Raw genomic sequence first — 17,282 nt, forward strand, 5'->3', positions numbered from 1 at the left:
TGAGTTGTCAGCAAAGAGCCCAACACGGGGCTCAAACTCAAGGCCTGTGACATCATGACCTGAGCCGAAGTCAGATGCTTAACTGACTGAGCCACCCAGGTACCCCTGAAAGTCTCCAATTTTTATGAAGTTTATTTTTTCTTTGGTCACTTGTGCTTTTGGTGTCGTATCTAATAATTCATTGCCAAATCCAAGGCCATGAAGATTTACCCCTGTGTTTTCTTCTAAGAATTTCATAGTTTTCATTTTTACATTTGAGTCTTTGATCCATGTGGAGTAAATTTTGCATCTGGTGTAAGATAAAGGTCTGCCTTCATATTTTAGGTATGGTTATCCAGTTGTCCCATCATTTTTTAAAAGATTTAATTTCTTTTTTCTTCTGTACGAGCCATACTTTTTTGCTTGTTTTCATGCTTCATAATTTCTTGTTGAAAACTGGACATTTGAATATTATAATGTGGTAACTCTAGAAATTAGATTCTCCCCCTGGGGTTTGCTGTTGCTTCTTGTTGTAGCTGTTTGATGAATTTTCTGAACTGATTTTGTAAAGTCTGTATAGTTTGCCATACGTAGCCACTGAAATCTCGGTTTCGTTAGCTTGGCGATTCACTAATGATTTTGGTAGAGATTTTCTTAATGGCTTGTGATTAAAAGAAAAACTCCTGGTCTTTGCAGATTTGCTCTGTGTGCATGTTGGGTCTGTCTCTGCCTCTCAGCCAGGCCGTTTACAACTTTGCATTAGGCTTCACTTCTTGCTTGTGCACAGGTTTGAGCCTGTGCAGGTCAGCAAGAGGAGAGCTTAGGGCCTTCTCAGGGCTTTTCTGAGCATGTGCCCAGACACGGGCATGCAAATGGCCTTCTAGAGTCCTAGGAATAAGTCAGCTTTTCGACGCCCCTTTTCTCCAAATTGTCTCATTCCCCAGCTTTCCTCGCAAGCTTTTTGGTTTGTCTGTGGTTTGCTCCAACTGGCATCCCTTGCTCCAGACAGCAGAGGCTAATGCATTTGCCTTTAAATGTTGTAGACCAATGTCTCTGCCCTGGAAGCGTTCCCAGTTAGGCAAAGTAAAGTCCATCCCTTTAAGCTCATCCTTCAGGGAGCCACCAGACAGTTAAAAACCACCACAGTTCTTTGAGAATAAGGAGTAAGGTCCCTTCTCCTCCCTCTGGTACCAGGAACCTATCCTGGGGATGTGGGCCATTGTCTTCAAAGCTATTGCTGCGTAAGAGACGGAGCCAGGGTAAGTTAAGACGCTACAGAACTCTCTAAGATTCGGGAGGGTTCGTTCCTCATTAAGCGGTTGCCTGGCTGCTATAAGCTTCTGATTAGTTTCGAGAGTTCTGACAAAGTTGGTTCTGTCAGTTTTTTTGTCACATAATTCTCTGCTCTTGTAGAGGGACAGCCTTTTAGTATTCCCTGCTCTTCTATTTTTGCTGATGAGAAAAGTGTTTTTCTCTGTATTTTTTCATGTAAGCCACAGCTCATTAATGAGTTAGGATCTCCAGTTTAAAAACACTGGTCTGATATCCTTGCTATGTTAAAAATATATGAACTAGGGGCGCCTGGGTGGCTCAGTCGGTTAAGCGTCTGACTTTAGGTGAGGTCATGATCTCGCAGTTTGTGGGTTCGAGCCCCGTGTTAGGCTCTGTGCTGACAGCTCGGAGCCTGGAGCCTGCTTCGGATTCTGTGTCTCCCTCTCTCTCTGCCTCTCCTATGCTCATGCTCTGTCTCTCTCTCTCTCTCTCTCTCTCTCTCTCTCTCTCTCTCTCAAAAAATAAGCATTAAAAAAATTTTTTTTTAAATACAAACAAGTCGAGGATTTCCATTCTAAGGGCGTGTTGATTAACTATATTTATTCATACTCTAACAAAGGAATCTGAAAATACAACCAAAGTGATTGGTTCTCCCAGCCTTCAGATACATTGGCAAAATTGTGGTCACTTCTCACCGTGTTACTAGGAAATCCAGACAAGTTTCTGAACAGGATCCCTATTAAAAATGTATTCACCTGTACAAAGTCCTTGGATTTCGGGATGTATTATTCAATTACTTCTTAGAATGATGTTTGACTATAGACCCTCTTGTTCCTCTGCTTCAGCTTTGGGACATCCGGAAGAAAGCAGCCATCCAGACATTTCAGAACACCTACCAGGTGTTAGCTGTGACCTTCAATGACACAAGTGATCAGATTATTTCTGGGGGAATAGACAATGATATCAAGGTATGTTTAATGTTTGTGTTATATTTCCCTTTCACCTCTCTTCACTCTCAGAGGTAATGTTTTCAAACTTCTGAGATTTTGGTAGCTTTCCACTTTATACCAACTACGAGGAGGATAGTAAGTTAAATCTTGTTTTCCTTCTGTCCTGTCTTCATTGACAGAAGTCAAAGGTTGCATTACAGCTCATGTAAATGCCATCAGGGACCAGACAGTTAATGTGAATTGTGAAACCCCGTGTGTGGATTCTGTGAACATGAAGAATGCATTCCCTGCCTAAAGACATTTGCAAACTTTTTTTTTTTCCCCACTGTGATGGCCTGATGAGATAACACTGAAGCAATTTGTGATTCTCAGCTCCAATCTCTCAGCATATCTTTCTTTTTGAGACTATGGAAAGGAAGTTTTGGGGAGTCCACAGCTAAGAATGAGGGAAGTGATGGTGTCATAGAGAGTGGCAGTAGTCCATACAGCAGTACAGTGTGGCTCTGGCTTTTGAGTAATTGACTTGGATTCTAATCCCAGTTCTATCATTTTCTAGTTTTTTATGACTCCAAGTTGTTTAACTTCTATAAGCCTCTCAACAGTAACAATAACATCTACCTTCTAGGGTTGTTGTGGGGATTAAATGAACCTAATGCATTAGAGCACCTAGCAGTTTCTGGACACAGCAAATGCCAGTAGAAGGGAAGTGTTTTGGGAGGCTACCCAATTTGTGTCTGTCTTTACCTGTTGGCTTCCTTAAATATTTCAAAGATTTTGACCTTACTTTCTGTTGTACTGTTAGAGTGGTAACTGGTGAGTAAATATTCAGCTTCCTGTGTTGTCACCACCTAAAACTTGTGCTGTATTCCCATCTCTCCTTGCCTCCTTCGCTGTTACAGTGGATGACATGTGCTTGCTTTTGTCTAAAGGTAGTCCCTTCAGCAGAAGGATTTCATCTCCTTTTCCTGTCTGGGCCTTCATGCCATCAGTTTTCCCAGATGGTGTGTTTTCTTTCTTTTTTTTTTTTTTTAATGTTTATTTTTGAGAGAGAGAGAGAGAGAGAAAGAGACAGAGTGTGAACAGGGGAGGGGTAGAGAAAGAGGGAGGCACAGACTGTGAAGCAGGCTCCAGGCTCCAAGCTGTCAGCACAGAGACGGACGCGGGGCTCAAACCCACGAACCGCGAGATCATGACCTGAGCTGAAGTCAGATGTTTCACCAACTGAGCCACCCAGGCACCCCCCCTTCCATGACTTTAATTGTCATCTCTGTGCTGATGACTCCATATTCCTGGCCCAGATCTTCAGCTCCAGACCCCTGTATACAACCAGCCCCTCAGAAGTCCCCCACTTGGATATCCCACAATACTTGAAAATTGACCACTTCCAAAATGTAACTTCCCATCCCTTTTCTATCTTATAACTTGTATGGAGAATATGGAATCCGGGCACAGGAACTTAATTAGATCATCTTAATAGCTAATGCAGTGTTTCCCAGGGAGAAGTTTGGGAGCCCATTAGCTTTAGAATCACTAGAGGGCATCTTCTATACCTGGCAGTAGGTTTGTGTCATTAAGGTATTGTAATTTTCATACTTTTAAAATTATTATTGGGGTACCTGGTTGACTCAGTCAGTAGAGCATGCGACTCTTGATCTCAGAGCCGTGGGTTCAAGCCCCACCATGTTGAGCATATAGCTTACATCAAAAAAAGAAAAAATTCCCATTAAAAAAAAATGCATTACTATTAAAGTTCACACATGGTGAAATTAACTTTGTACAATTCTATGAATGTTTATGCTTGCATAGATTCGTACAGCTACCACAAACAAGGTTCAGAACAATTTCTATCACCCCCAAAATTTATAGTGCACTCCTGTATCAAACCCTCTTTCCATTCCTAAGTCCTTGCAACCATTCTTTGTCATATAGTTTCTTTTCTAGAATATCATACAAATGGAATCATACAGTATGTAACCTTTTGAGACTGGCTTCTTTTACTTAAGGTCTGAGAATTTGATGCCCTCATCTACACTGAGGGGATAGACTAGTTTAAGAATAATACTCTTGTGCCAGTAAGGCCTTCTCACCACATACAGTGTGACTTATTCCATACTCTTTATCCTAGCCTATTCCTGGGTCTTCTATAAACAGATATTTTAAATGTATGCTATAGTCCTTAAGGGATACTTGGTTCCTTTTTAGATTTGAAGGTTTTCCATGTCCTCTCAGACACACACCATATGTTATTCCTTCTCTTAGGGTAGGTGGTTTCTACAGATAGCTAGTCAATCATACCGGTTTTATTCTGAAGGCTGAACTTATATAGAGAATGTGTAAATAAAGTCCCATAAGTACAGCAATTACATATATCACTAGCTTTTTTCTTTTACTTATTTATTTTTATTTATTTACTTACTTTTTAATTTTTTTTTTTTTTTTAATTTTTTTCAACGTTTTTTATTTATTTTTGGGACAGAGAGAGACAGAGCATGAACGGGGGAGGGGCAGAGAGAGAGGGAGACACAGAATCGGAAACAGGCTCCAGGCTCCGAGCCATCAGCCCATAGCCCGACGCGGGGCTCGAACCCACGGACCGTGAGATCGTGACCTGGCTGAAGTCGGACGCTTAACCGACTGCGCCACCCAGGCGCCCCTTAATTTTTTTTTAATGTTTATTTTTGAGAAAGAGTGCAAGCGGGGCAGGGGCCGAGAGAGAGAGGGAGACACAGAATCCAAAGCAGGCTGCAGGCTCCGAGCTGTCAGCACAGAGCCCAACGCGGGGCTCAAACTCACGAACGGTGAGATCATGACCTGAGCTGAAGTCCACTGCTTAACCGACTGAGCCACCCAGGTGCCCCATATTTTAGAGAAAGAGAGTGTCAGTAAGGGAGAGGGTTAGAGGGAGAGAGAGAATCCTAAGCAGGCTCTATGCTCAACATGGAGCCCAACATGGGGCTTGATCCCACGACCCTGGGATCATGACCTGAGCCAAAATCAAGAGTTAGACACTTAAACCGACTGAGCCACCCTGGCGCCCCTCACTGGCTTTTTTCTAAAAGAATGTCCTTCATGTTTCTTTGAGAAGTCCCCTGATTCTGGTTTTGTATAATTTAATGAACTAGTTCCTGGTTATCATATGTGGGTTCCCCCCCCCCCTTTTTTGGTAAAGTTTATTTATTTATTTTCTTGTAATCTCTACACCCAACAGGGGGCTTGAACTAACGACCCCAAGATCAAGAGTCGCATACTGCTGCCACTGAGCCAGCCAGGTGCCCCAGTGCTAAGTAAAAATACGTAGCTTTCTAGTCTTTATCTTTTAAACTAGGGTATAGACATTCAGATTTTTCTGCCAGTGCTTTGTTTTCAGGAAATTTTTTTTAGGTTTATTTATTTATTTTGGAGAGAGAAAGGGAGGGAGGGAGAAACAAGTGAGGCAAGTGCAGAGAGAGAGAGGGAGACCCAGAATCCGAAGCAGGCTCCAGGCTCTGAGCTGCCAGCACAGAACCCAACGCAGGGCTCGAACCCACAAACAGATCATGACCTGTGCTGAAGTCGGATGCTCAACTGACTGAGCCACCCAGGCGCCCCAGGAAATTTTTTTATTAGAAAGTACACAGTATTCCAGAAGCTTAGAAAAGCTTTCTACCCTGTTATACTGTTTCCAGTATGAAAACTCGTAGTGTTGCTGCCCACCAATCAGATGCCCAAGCATTCACTGAACAATTGATTTGGGATTTGCGAAATGTCTTGCTTAAATTAGTGCTACTTTCTACAGCAAATCTGGATATGTGTTGGCTGTGCACAACGTGTACATGCCTCAAGAAGGAAGGTCTGGAAATGGCACCCAAGTGCTATGAGGGATGGCTTTGCATTCTCTCCTAACAAGCTGAAGACTTCAACAGTGTCTTCCCTGAAGAGGAGGAACAGTAGCTTGAACAAAAGACGTCAGCCATTTCAAGCTTTCCTGATTATTGAGGCAGCAAACACCTGACACGAAAATGATTGTATATAAAGTGTGTTGGGTTCCACACATGAGTGAGTTATTGATGGGGAAAGTGGAGTTGTCTGCCTTCTGCATTGCTTTGACATGCAGCACCAAACTCATTTCTAGATAAGGGAAGTGCCTTGCTTAAATAGGCAGCAAAAACATTTTTTTTCCCACTCAGAAAAACTACATGGCAGTATTAAATCAAATTTGGAGGAAATTCTGTGTAATAACCAATGACCTTACCAAAATTGCTGTTCTTTTTTCCATATGACATTCCAGACCATTGCTATTGGCTTTATTTTTTTTCCACATAGTTGCAGTCTGTGTAAATATAAATGCTATTTTGTATCTTCTTTATTAGCTCAATAGCTTATTATTGGAACATTTTTCCATTTGGTCCTCAGAGTTATTTTTAGAGGTTGCTTAATAATAGCTACCAATTATTGAGGGCCTGCTGCATACCAGGCATCTGCTGAGCATTCTATTTGAGCCATAAGAGGTAAATGTTGTTATCCCCATCTTACAGACCAGAAACAGGCTCAGAGAGGGTTAGTGGCCCAATAAGACAGAACTCTTAGGACTGGGTCAGTCTGACCCTAAATCCTCAGTCTTTCCACTCTGCTGTACTGTCTCTAGCAAAGTCCCGTGGTGTTGCAATGTGTTCATGGGCTGTAACTTAATGAACCATTTATATTCCCTGTTTGATGTTAGGTTATTTTTAGCTGAACTGTTTCTTCTACGTTTTCTACCCAGGCAACAGTGAATCTGCAGTTCATTTTTCTCTCAATAAATATGCTTTTCTGTAGTGTGTGTGTGTGTGTCTGTGTGTGTGTGTGTGTCGTGTACCTATAACATTAAATGAAAATTTTTAAGCGCGTATATTTCTGTGTATTATCTTAAGATACATTTACATGTAATCATAATGCTCTTTTCAAATGACACGTTCACTTGTTTTTCTATAGTTTGTTTTTTAAGTTTATTTATTCTGAGAGAGAGCGTGCATGCGCGTGCGTACGCATGATTGGGGGAGGTGGGGAGAGGGGGTTTCAGAGAGAATCCCAAGCAGGCTCCATTCTTTCAGCACAGAGCCTGATGCAGGTCTCATCCTCACGAACTGTGAGATCATGCCCTGAACCAAAATCAAGGATCAGATGCTTCAACTGAGCCACCTAGGTGCCCCTTCTATAGTTCTAATAGTTTAAATTGCTAAGAATCATAGTTGAAGCATTTTAAATGCTACTTAGTTTTTTAATTTCTAATACATTTTGTTATGATTTGAGAACAGTCTCTGTAAATTTTATTAATTTTTGTTAAACATAGGTTTTGACATTTATTAGCCTTCTGGTCAGACATAGCACGTTTGACTCCCTTTTTAGAAAGACAAGAGTTTTTTTCCTCTTTGACAGAAATCCTCTATTTTGTGCTAAAGTTATACTTGGTCCACAGCCAGATTGAGAAGGGTTACCAGTTTCTCCAGGCCATTGAGTCTTTAGTAAAAACTCGGTTTCTTTGCTATTCTCAATTTGATTTCTGGGAGCAACTTTTTTGTTTTTATAGGTCTGGGACTTGCGCCAAAACAAGCTCACCTACACCATGAGAGGCCATGCAGATTCAGTGACGGGCCTGAGTTTAAGTTCTGAAGGCTCTTATCTCTTGTCCAATGCAATGGACAATACAGGTAACATTGAAAAGGAAAGCTCTCCAAGTGCCCAGTCACTGTGGACCCTAAAGAAAGTGGGCATTGGGTGGTAGAAATTGTGCTGGGATAAATGTGGATCCAAGGAAAGAGTCAAAAGTGGCTCGCAGGTTTCTACCAAGGCAGTTAGGAAAACACATTGTAACAGAAAAAGCTTTAAAAGATATGGTCAAGAAGCCAGGGTTCTAGTCCCAGATCTGCCATCTAATCCCTGAGCAACTTGACACAAGCTTTTAAGACCCATTTCAGCATCTGGTGTGCTGCGGATGTAGGCAGCAGACTAGAAACTCTTGGTGATCATTAGTTTGTTGAGAAACGTGAGTCTGCAGATCCGTCCAAAGCAGTTCGCAAGCATTTCGGAGAGCACCGAGCTTGGCTGGTCAGCAGAGCTGTGGGTAGAACTGTGCTCTTTCGGCCAGCGCGTCTGCCCTTCCCACTTCAGAGCACTGACTGGTGTGACAAGAGGTCCTCATTACGACATCGCAACATTCCGCATTCACACAAACACTCTCCTCTGCTTGTTTCTGAGTTGCTATGTGGGAGGATGGGTTTACTATAGCAAAAAGGAGGATGGAGTATATGCTTTGTGTTGGGAGAGCTTAGAGATGCCCCTCTGGTGCACAAGTTCATAGGCTTGTCAGGAACTGAAATGCTTTCACTGACATTTTGTAATACAAACAGAGCCTAGCATTCAGCGGGTTCTTGAATGAATGAGCACCCTTATTTTCTGACTGTCCTCAACTCAGTAGCAAACTTTCATGCATACCTTCACCTTTCTGTGCCTGATTTCAAGGACTGTTTTGTTTTTCACACTCAATTAAAATTACATCGTCACTTGAATTCCACTATAGTTATAACGTTTGTTAACAACTGTAGCCACTGCTTACCACGCGTGTTCGTATCCTGATCATGATGTGTTTACCATTGACTAATTGTAGCAGTGTTCGCCCTATATAAGGAAAGATGCGATTCCCTGAATGGTTAGTAAAATAATAAGAATTTTTATTGTGGCTGTATGATAAAATTACAAAATCCTTTTGTTTATTGCCTCCACTCTCTTAGAGCCCTGTCCCTTGTATCCTGAAAATACTCATGAAAAAGTAAAAGAACAGATGGTATTCTCATTTTACAGAGACAAAACACAAAACACAAAAACTCACTTTTTACCTGACGTCACCCATACATATAACAGAGCTAGAATGAGAATCACAGCTCACTTTTTCTAATTCTTAGTATGGTACTCTCTGGATATATTTCCTTGTTCAAGTTCAGACTGTCAGGTGTCCCTGTGAGCAAAGTTAGAAAAGGTCAGTCCTGAGTTTGGTTTTTGTAGATGATTGTCACAGTAGTCCATGGTATTTAGAGTGTCATGTTTAAGGCTTTGTTAGATGTGACTTTTTGGGTTGGCAAGAGAAATCCTTTGCAAATGTTTGGTGAAATTAATGTCACACCCACCTACTTTCTGTTGCAGACCCCCAGCTATGTGTTTGGCATTTCTCCTTCCTGCCTCCTCAGCTTTCCTCTGTGCCCTTAGTCACTGTTCATGGAATTTGTATGCATTTCATTTCTGTTAGAAAAAAGAGAGAGCCTTCCCATGTACCTTCTACCGTGTTGGCCCTCCTCCGTCCAGGAAAAAGCATCTGTCATTGACATGATACTGACTTCGGGTGGGTTCTCAGGAGGCCTCCAGCTGATAACATGTTTTGCTCCGTTTGCAGTGCGGGTCTGGGATGTCCGGCCATTTGCTCCCAAAGAGAGGTGTGTGAAGATATTTCAAGGAAATGTGCACAACTTTGAAAAGGTGAGTCCTGCATGGCAAAAGAGTTTTACTGTCCGTTTGACTCAGAGATACATTTAAGGTGGTGCCAAGGCCGATATTTATATATATCAAATCATTATGTTGTACACCTAAAACTAAAACCATGTTATATGTCAGTTATATCTCAATTTAAAAAAAAAAAAAAAAGTGGTGCTAAGGATAGAGGGCAGTAGCTCTACTAAGAAGGGGCTATATTCCGGTGAACACTGTTCTCCATCAAAACCGTTCTTGCCAGAAATAAAACTAATGGAAGCATAGGGAGGAAGGCAGTTACATAGATAGACGGTGGTGTGACCGCCTTCAAATTTAAGACTTCTGACTTCAACAAGATAGTCTTAACCTCCTTTTCATTCCTTGGAAACTTTGACCCTCTTGGGTCAGTGTTACATACGGGACTCAGGCTTCCCATCTGTTACTCAGGTGGCTTCCCTCACCTTCCCAGTGACCCACTGTTAGAGCCCTGAGAATACATCCCTTTCCTCAGTAAGGACCATGGCCCAGATTTGGAGAGAAATTTTTCTTAAATCTAAGTCCTAGGTCAGCTCTTGATAGCAGCTTTTCCTCCAGATACTTTGTTAATAATAAGACTAATGTTTTTCTTTTGAGAGTCTGTATGATTCAGTTTCACTTTATATTTAAAAATATATTTATTAATGTTTTATTTATTTTTGAGAGAGAGAGACAGAGAGGAAAGAAGATCCAAAGCGGGCTCTGCACTGACAACAGAGAGCCCAATGTGGGGCTCAAACTCATGAACCATGAGATCATGACCTGAGCCAAAGTCAGACGCTTTAACTGACTGGGCCACCCAGGCGCCCATTCAGTTTCACTTTATAAATCAAATCTTGTTTTTTGTTGGATTTGGTTTTATTTTTATTTTCCTTCAAAATGAAATTATTAATGAGGATCGAGATCAGTGAGCACAGAAAACCTTCATTTGTAGGCAGAACAACATTTTGTTGCCAGGTCCACTCTAATTTACTGTGAATGAAGCATTTTCTACAGTTGGTTTGAATGTTGTATGAAATAAAGTATGCTGTCTTAGGCCACACAATATAAGATGATTGCTGATCATCTTTCTGGGGAGACTAATTGAAACTCTGCTTATGAAATTTAAAGTCTTGGGGCACCTGGGTGGCTCAGTCGGTTAAGTTCCGACTTTGGCTCAGGTCGTGATCTCACAGTCCGTGAGTTCAAGCCCCGTGTCGGGCTCTGTGCTGACAGCTCAGAGCCTGGAGCCTGTTTCAGATTCTGTGTCTCCCTCTCTCTCTACCCCTCCCCTGTTCATGCTCTGTCTCTCTGTCTCAAAAATAAATAAATGTTAAAAAAAAAATTTTTTTTTTTAAATAAGAAATTTAAAGTCTTTTGGTGATTCTGTAGTCCAGTAAAGAGGGGTGTGGTGCATTAATCACTGTATTCGTTGAATTCCAATCTTTATAGAACCTCCTGAGATGTTCTTGGTCACCTGATGGAAGCAAGATAGCAGCTGGTTCAGCTGACAGGTAAGGATTACCGGGTGTGCGGTGAAGAATGATGGAGCTCTGCAGGTGCCTGCTTGTGTCGAATCCATTAAGTGCAGATGGCGAGCCAGCACGGACGTAGAGTTACAGCCGTGCTCAGCAATGAAGCCATATGCAGTTAGAAGGGCCTGAGGGTCATGTCAGACAAACACAGCTTCTCTCCTCTCTATGGATACCTTTTTGACCTGGAAGATAAACAGTTTTTTCAATTCTGTTGGATTCCTTTTGCCATCAAAGTGAAATTTAGACTCCTAATCTAGCCCCAGTTTCCCTCCTCAGATTCTTCCGCGGCGCTCCAGTTCGCTCAAATGCATGTTGTGTCCTCTCCTCCCTCACCATCGCCACAGTGCTTCACTCACACAGAACTCTCCCTGTTCTTACATCCCTCGTGCCTCCAGCCTTCTCCTAGCCCCTCTTCTCCATTTTCCAGATTTCTGTGTCTCTCTATGAATCACCTCTGTGTTATGTCTGTAAACTTCCCTGGTCCTCTCTCCCTTTCCTCTGGGGTATGACTAACTGCTCTTTACTCTGCACTGTAGTCACACCTTATACATCAAACCTTTCTCAGCATCCAGCACGTCTTACCGTGAGATAAACAGAGTGGGGCACCCTCACCTAATTATTTGTTCCTAGAGGTCAGGAAATGAGTCTTAGTCGTCTCTGAACCCAGAGCAGTATTTGACCTAAGCACTTAGTGAATCTTACATGAATGAATTCCTAGCTCAAGGATGGCAGTCAGATTTTACTCTGCATATCAGCTCAGCTGTTGGTAATGGCTGCCTGTGTTGGGGGTGATTCAGAGCTGGGTGTGGGCTCAATAGGAAAAGTACCATGATTGCTAGATGAGGGTTGTGTCAACATGTGAGCTAGGTATTTTCCACCCCTGAATTCAGAGACCATGAGACTTTCTTAGCTGTCACTTTAAACTGGCTCAGCCATTCGGTGATGAATTAGAAAGAGAAGGGAGAGAATTCTTCTATCAGACCCTGCTGTTTAGTATATCTATGGTGACCTGCACTTAGGACGGGGTCAGAGGCGGGGGTGTGGGTGCCCATGCCAGACTAATGGGCCACAGATGTGGAGTGGTGAAGAATGTTAAGGCCCTCTGATGGCCGACTCTGGCTTTAACTTCCACTGAGAGATGTCTTAACCCTTTTTAGCTTAACCCCATCTTTCTCTCCGTTGAGAGATTTTCCTACTACCGTACTAAAACGGGCACCATCTTACAAACATGAAGCCTTTTGTGGCATAGCTTGGACTCTTCAGCGTGTTCCAGGGTTTTCTTCTCTATTTGGGGCCCTACCACAGCCATAGAAAAGCCTCACGTTGTTGGTCTGTCCTACACTTTGTTGCTTGTGGACAGTGCTGAACATACCTGAAGATTCCAGAGTCCACTTTTTTCCCTAGCAAGTTTCATACTGAGATAAAAGGCCAAGTACTGGGGTGTTTTCTGGGGGTAAAAGGTCCAGGCCATCAGTGCCACATTGATGGTTTGTAACCCGTTGGTGTAGAGAGCTGCCTTGCAGAGGAAATCTAAGGGATTTTCAGTAGTCAGGTTACTAAAGGAGACCTTAAGAAACAGGTCCACAGCCTAAGGTATCTTGCATTCTAACAGAGTAAGAACGATTCGAAGTGTTTTTACGTAATTCTCAACAGAGATCTCTTTTTTTATGTAGTTAAGCTTTTAAATGATATTTGCCTAAGCTTTTCTTCTGAGCAGTTTGTTTCTGACATTGGTCCTTTCTGACTTTCAGTGTCCTCTCTTCTTCTTTCCCTCCCCACTGTTCCTTTAAACCTTACATGCGGGAAGCGTGGCCCTGGTCTGGGCACAGCCCGTGTATCTACCTGCTGGGGTTGGCCAGATTTCACAGGCCACCTCGCCAATTAGCCCCAAGTCAACAAGCAACTCTGTTATATAAGGAACCTGGTTCCTGCCGAATGTTCCCGTGCCAAAGTAAGGAGAGGACAAGGAACCCCTCTAAATTTAGCACCTAATTGGCAGCCATGGAGAGTGAGGCCTTCAAGTAAACCCTTGGAGATCTGGGGTTCTGCTGGCTTTTATGTGCCTGGGAAATGTATCCTTCTCAGAAATTTGCTTTTTAGCTTGGCCTGGATTTGGCACATTTCCCCTCTCTACTCGCAAATCACCTACCGCCTCACATTCAAACTCGAAACCCTTCAACAGTTCCTATCCAGGACTGTGGGAAGACTGGTCAGTCTGTCTGCCATGAGTGAGTTAGTCAGCCTCCTGACTTCACGTTCTTCTGTTTTGATAATAAATGTCCTCATCATAACAGCAGCTGTCATGTGTGTGCCAAACACTGTGCATATATTATCTCCTCTTTTCTCTCAACCAAGCTGTGAGATCAGTATAGTATCCATCATCACAACTAAAGAAAGAGAAGCTCAGAGAAGTTAAATATTGTCTAAGCTTACTTAGTGATTAAACAGTTGCATGAGACTTGAGCCCAGGTCTTTTGGAGCCCAGAGCTCATACACTTTGTTACTCTGTCATATCTTCCTGGGCTGGGTTAATGAGGGCGTTATTTGTGCACAGCAAGAACGAACACAGTAGGGAGAGCGGGAACATCGGAGCCAAGAAGTCTGGAGACAGATGGGCTTCCTGCTTCCCTTCCATCTTGCTTGGAACTTTTATTAAGTTCCTATGGAGCCTAGCACTTGAGAACTAAACAGGGTAAATAAGCTCGTGTTTAGTTGTATTTTAAACCACAAATGTGATGTTACATCAACACCAGGCATTTTATTTTATTTTATTTTATTATTTTTTTATGTTTGTTTTTTTTTTTTTAAACGTTTATTTATTTTTGAGAGAAAGAGACAGAGTGCAAGGGGGGGGGAGGGGCAGAGAGAGAGGAAGACACAGAATCTGAAGCAGGCTCCAGGCTCCGAGCTGTCAGCACAGAGCCCGATGCGGGGCTCGAACCCACAAACCGTGAGATCATGACCTGAGCTGAAGTCAAGACACTTAACGGACTGAGCCACCCAGGCACCCCTATGTTTGGTTACTTTTGAGAAATAGATAGGAGACAGAGCACGAGCAGGGGAGAGAGAGGGAGAGACAGAATCCGAAGCAGGCTCCAGGCTTTGAGCTGTCCCACAGAGCCCAACACAGGGCTCAAACCCATGGACCATGAGATCATGACCTGAGCTGAAGTTGAACACTCAACTGACTGAGCCACCCAGACACCCCAGCACTAGGCATTTTAATATCAAGTGCTGGTAACTGTACCTACCCTTTTAGATGTTGACTGAACAAAACAAATATGCAAGTAATGTTTATAACCTGCTTGAAAACCACCAGCCCCTTAAATTTACCCACAGATTATTTTTGCATGGGCATGTGAAGATAATGTCTCTTTATTTTACCCTTCAGCCCCAAAATAACCCAAGCAAGGTTGAAGGTCAAAAGAACTTCCGAGGGGCGAGAGGAATTAGAAGATGTTTGAGGGTGGTAAGAGAAAGGAGATTACTAGAATATATTAAGAGTTCTGATTGTAGGGGCACCTGGCTGACTCAGTCAGTGGAGCATGTGGCTCTTAATCTCAGGGTTGCGAGTTGAAGCCCCATATTAGGCATGGAGCCTACTTTAAAAAAAAAAAGTTCCAATTTTAGTTCTGCCTCTGATGAACTGTGTCACCTTGGAAGAGTCACTATACCTTAGTTTTCTTATCTGTAAACTGAGTTTTGACCAGCTGGTCATGGAGTTCCCATGAATTCAGGACAAGATTGGGTCAAGTCTATATTTGGTGTGTGTTATACCGCAGAAATTTCCTGTCCCTTCTCTGAGCTCTGTGATTTGGACGCAGTCCTGGGAGGCTCAGATGGGCCCGCACCCTAGGCTCCCAGCCTGCTGAGAATTGGGTTAGCTTTAAGACATCCTAGATGCCTATCAGATGCCCTTTGAAGATTTCTGTGTGGGGACCGTAGGAAAAACGGTCTTCCTCCATGTTCTTTCCTATTTCAAAAGCTTACGTTTGAAATACAAGGAATGCTTATAGTTGTAGCTGTTCCAGTTTCTCTATTCAGTTGCTCAAGGGTCCATCCGTTATTCAGAATCTGTATTTCTAGTCTGTAAACACCAGAACACAGTTCAGTAAATACGGGGTGGATGAATGAGTAAATTGTTGCTTCCATCTCTGTTAAAAAGCCGTGCCTCTACCCTACCCTCAGCTCTGGGAAGTTTTAACACTGCCCTTCATGATACCTTGCAGGTTTGTGTATGTGTGGGATACCACAAGCAGGAGGATTTTGTATAAGCTGCCTGGACACGCTGGCTCCATCAATGAAGTGGCTTTCCACCCCGATGAACCCATCAGTAAGTCTGTCCCGACTTTGGGGAAAGGGAAACTGGGGGAAATCTCCCTCAAGGGGCCCTGCAAATACAAAGGCAGAAGTGGATGTCTGTTTTATGTGAATTTCCTTGTTGTCTTTATGGCTGTCCATTGACAGCCTCACCAGTGTTTTAAGTGATGAAGTCAAGAGCAATGTTCCTTTTTCCAATGACTCTCAAAAGAAGACTGATTAATCTATTTCTAGTTCTCTTGAGTTTACTTGCTTCAAGTCTGTGTTTCAGTTACACGTTTGGGTAAAAGAATAATGTTTCTTAATGTTCAGATATAAACTGCAGCTTATATTATATTGGCTAGCTAATTAAACAATGAGCCTTGAATTAAAGGAGAAAGTATAACTTTCTCCAGGGCTAAATAGAACCAGCAGAAGCACATTTACAAAATGACTGGCACAGACGTTGATTCTTCGGGAGAATGGCTGAGAAGGTCTTTTCATAGGGTGTGGCTGAAGAGGGACATCGGGGTTTAGACCCTGATAGATGCATTTCCCATAGCACAGTCCACCCTTGGGGTTGGTTTCAAGAGGACTTGAACTGGGGCACCTGGGTGGTTCGGTCAGTTAAGCGTCCGACTTTCGCCCAGGTCATGATCTCGTGGTTCACGAATTTGAGCCCCACGTGGGGCTCTGCTGACAGCTCGGAGCCTGGAGCCTGCTTCGGATTCTGTGTCTCCCTCTCTCTTTGCCCCTCCCCCGTTCACCCTGTCTCTCTCTCTCTCTCTCTCAAAAGCAAATAAAACATTAAAAAAAAAAGGAGGACTTGAACTAAAAAGCCAGGCTACAGTTTTCCTGTGAATGGTGTTGGAGAGGAGGGGAATTTAAGCTAAGTCCAATTGCTCTTTTTACCAAAATTGGCTCTTGACACAAGAGCCCTTGAGCACCAAGTCTCCTTGAGCCTTCATTAGCTCCCCTCATCTCATCTTCTCTGTTCTTCTCACCTCAGTTCTGTCAGCGTCCAGTGACAAGAGACTGTATATGGGGGAGATTCAGTGAAGACACAGAATGGAAGACTCCACCGCTGCTTGGCCTTGAGACCTCAGACTACAGAAGCGGCATCGAATAGTGCCCGGGCCAGCATCCTACCTGCAGACGAAGATCACTCATAGCAAAAGGCAAGGAGGATGTGGCCATGTCCCAACCACCACTGGTATCCCATTTTACCAGGATGATTAAGGCAAGCTTACAGTGGCCTCTAAAAACCACCTGCCAGATTTCAGGGACTGTTTGGTTTTTGCCTCCTTTTTTTTTTTTTTTTTTTTTTTTTTAAATAAGATTTCTTCAAAGAGACAGACATTGGTTGGTTTGCAGTTTCCTGTCTTCTAATCCAGGCTGAAAACAGGAAATGTGACTGAAATTTCTTTGTTGGGTTTTTTTTTTTTTTTTTCTTAATTCAATAACTGGCTTGTATGATATTTTCTTTCTGTGTTTCTCTGAGTCGTTTTGTATTAAAAACCAAATAGATGCCTTTTTACAAGAGCCATGTGGATTGGATTTATTGCTGTCTTTTCTTTGAAGCTCGATGGCTGTAAATCTGAGCAGGGCATGATGTGGCCAAGGGATACAGTCCACTTGAACTTACACGATGCCGTTTACAGGGATGTTTAGAGGTTTTTCCCCCCTTCTCATGTTTCTTGATTTACTCCCGTGAAGATTTATTCCCAGAGAGTATCCATAACGAATGCTTTCTCTC

At 42.8% G+C, this 17,282-nt stretch overlaps 1 protein-coding gene across 1 annotated transcript in view; it reads left to right on the forward strand.

The window, feature by feature from the left end:
* SNRNP40 (small nuclear ribonucleoprotein U5 subunit 40) overlaps nucleotides 1–17,044 on the forward strand; it is a 33,268-nt gene extending 16,224 nt beyond the window's left edge. The window contains exons 5-10 of the mRNA XM_047873096.1: nucleotides 2,097–2,219; nucleotides 7,747–7,867; nucleotides 9,604–9,686; nucleotides 11,145–11,206; nucleotides 15,457–15,560; nucleotides 16,536–17,044. Coding sequence (XP_047729052.1) covers nucleotides 2,097–2,219; nucleotides 7,747–7,867; nucleotides 9,604–9,686; nucleotides 11,145–11,206; nucleotides 15,457–15,560; nucleotides 16,536–16,585 — 543 coding nt within the window. The 3' untranslated portion in view covers nucleotides 16,586–17,044. The remainder of the gene's footprint in view (nucleotides 1–2,096; nucleotides 2,220–7,746; nucleotides 7,868–9,603; nucleotides 9,687–11,144; nucleotides 11,207–15,456; nucleotides 15,561–16,535) is intronic.
* The last annotated feature ends 238 nt before the right edge of the window (nucleotides 17,045–17,282 follow it).

Source organism: Prionailurus viverrinus, chromosome C1, assembly GCF_022837055.1.
Source record: "Prionailurus viverrinus isolate Anna chromosome C1, UM_Priviv_1.0, whole genome shotgun sequence".
NCBI lineage: Eukaryota > Metazoa > Chordata > Mammalia > Carnivora > Felidae > Prionailurus > Prionailurus viverrinus.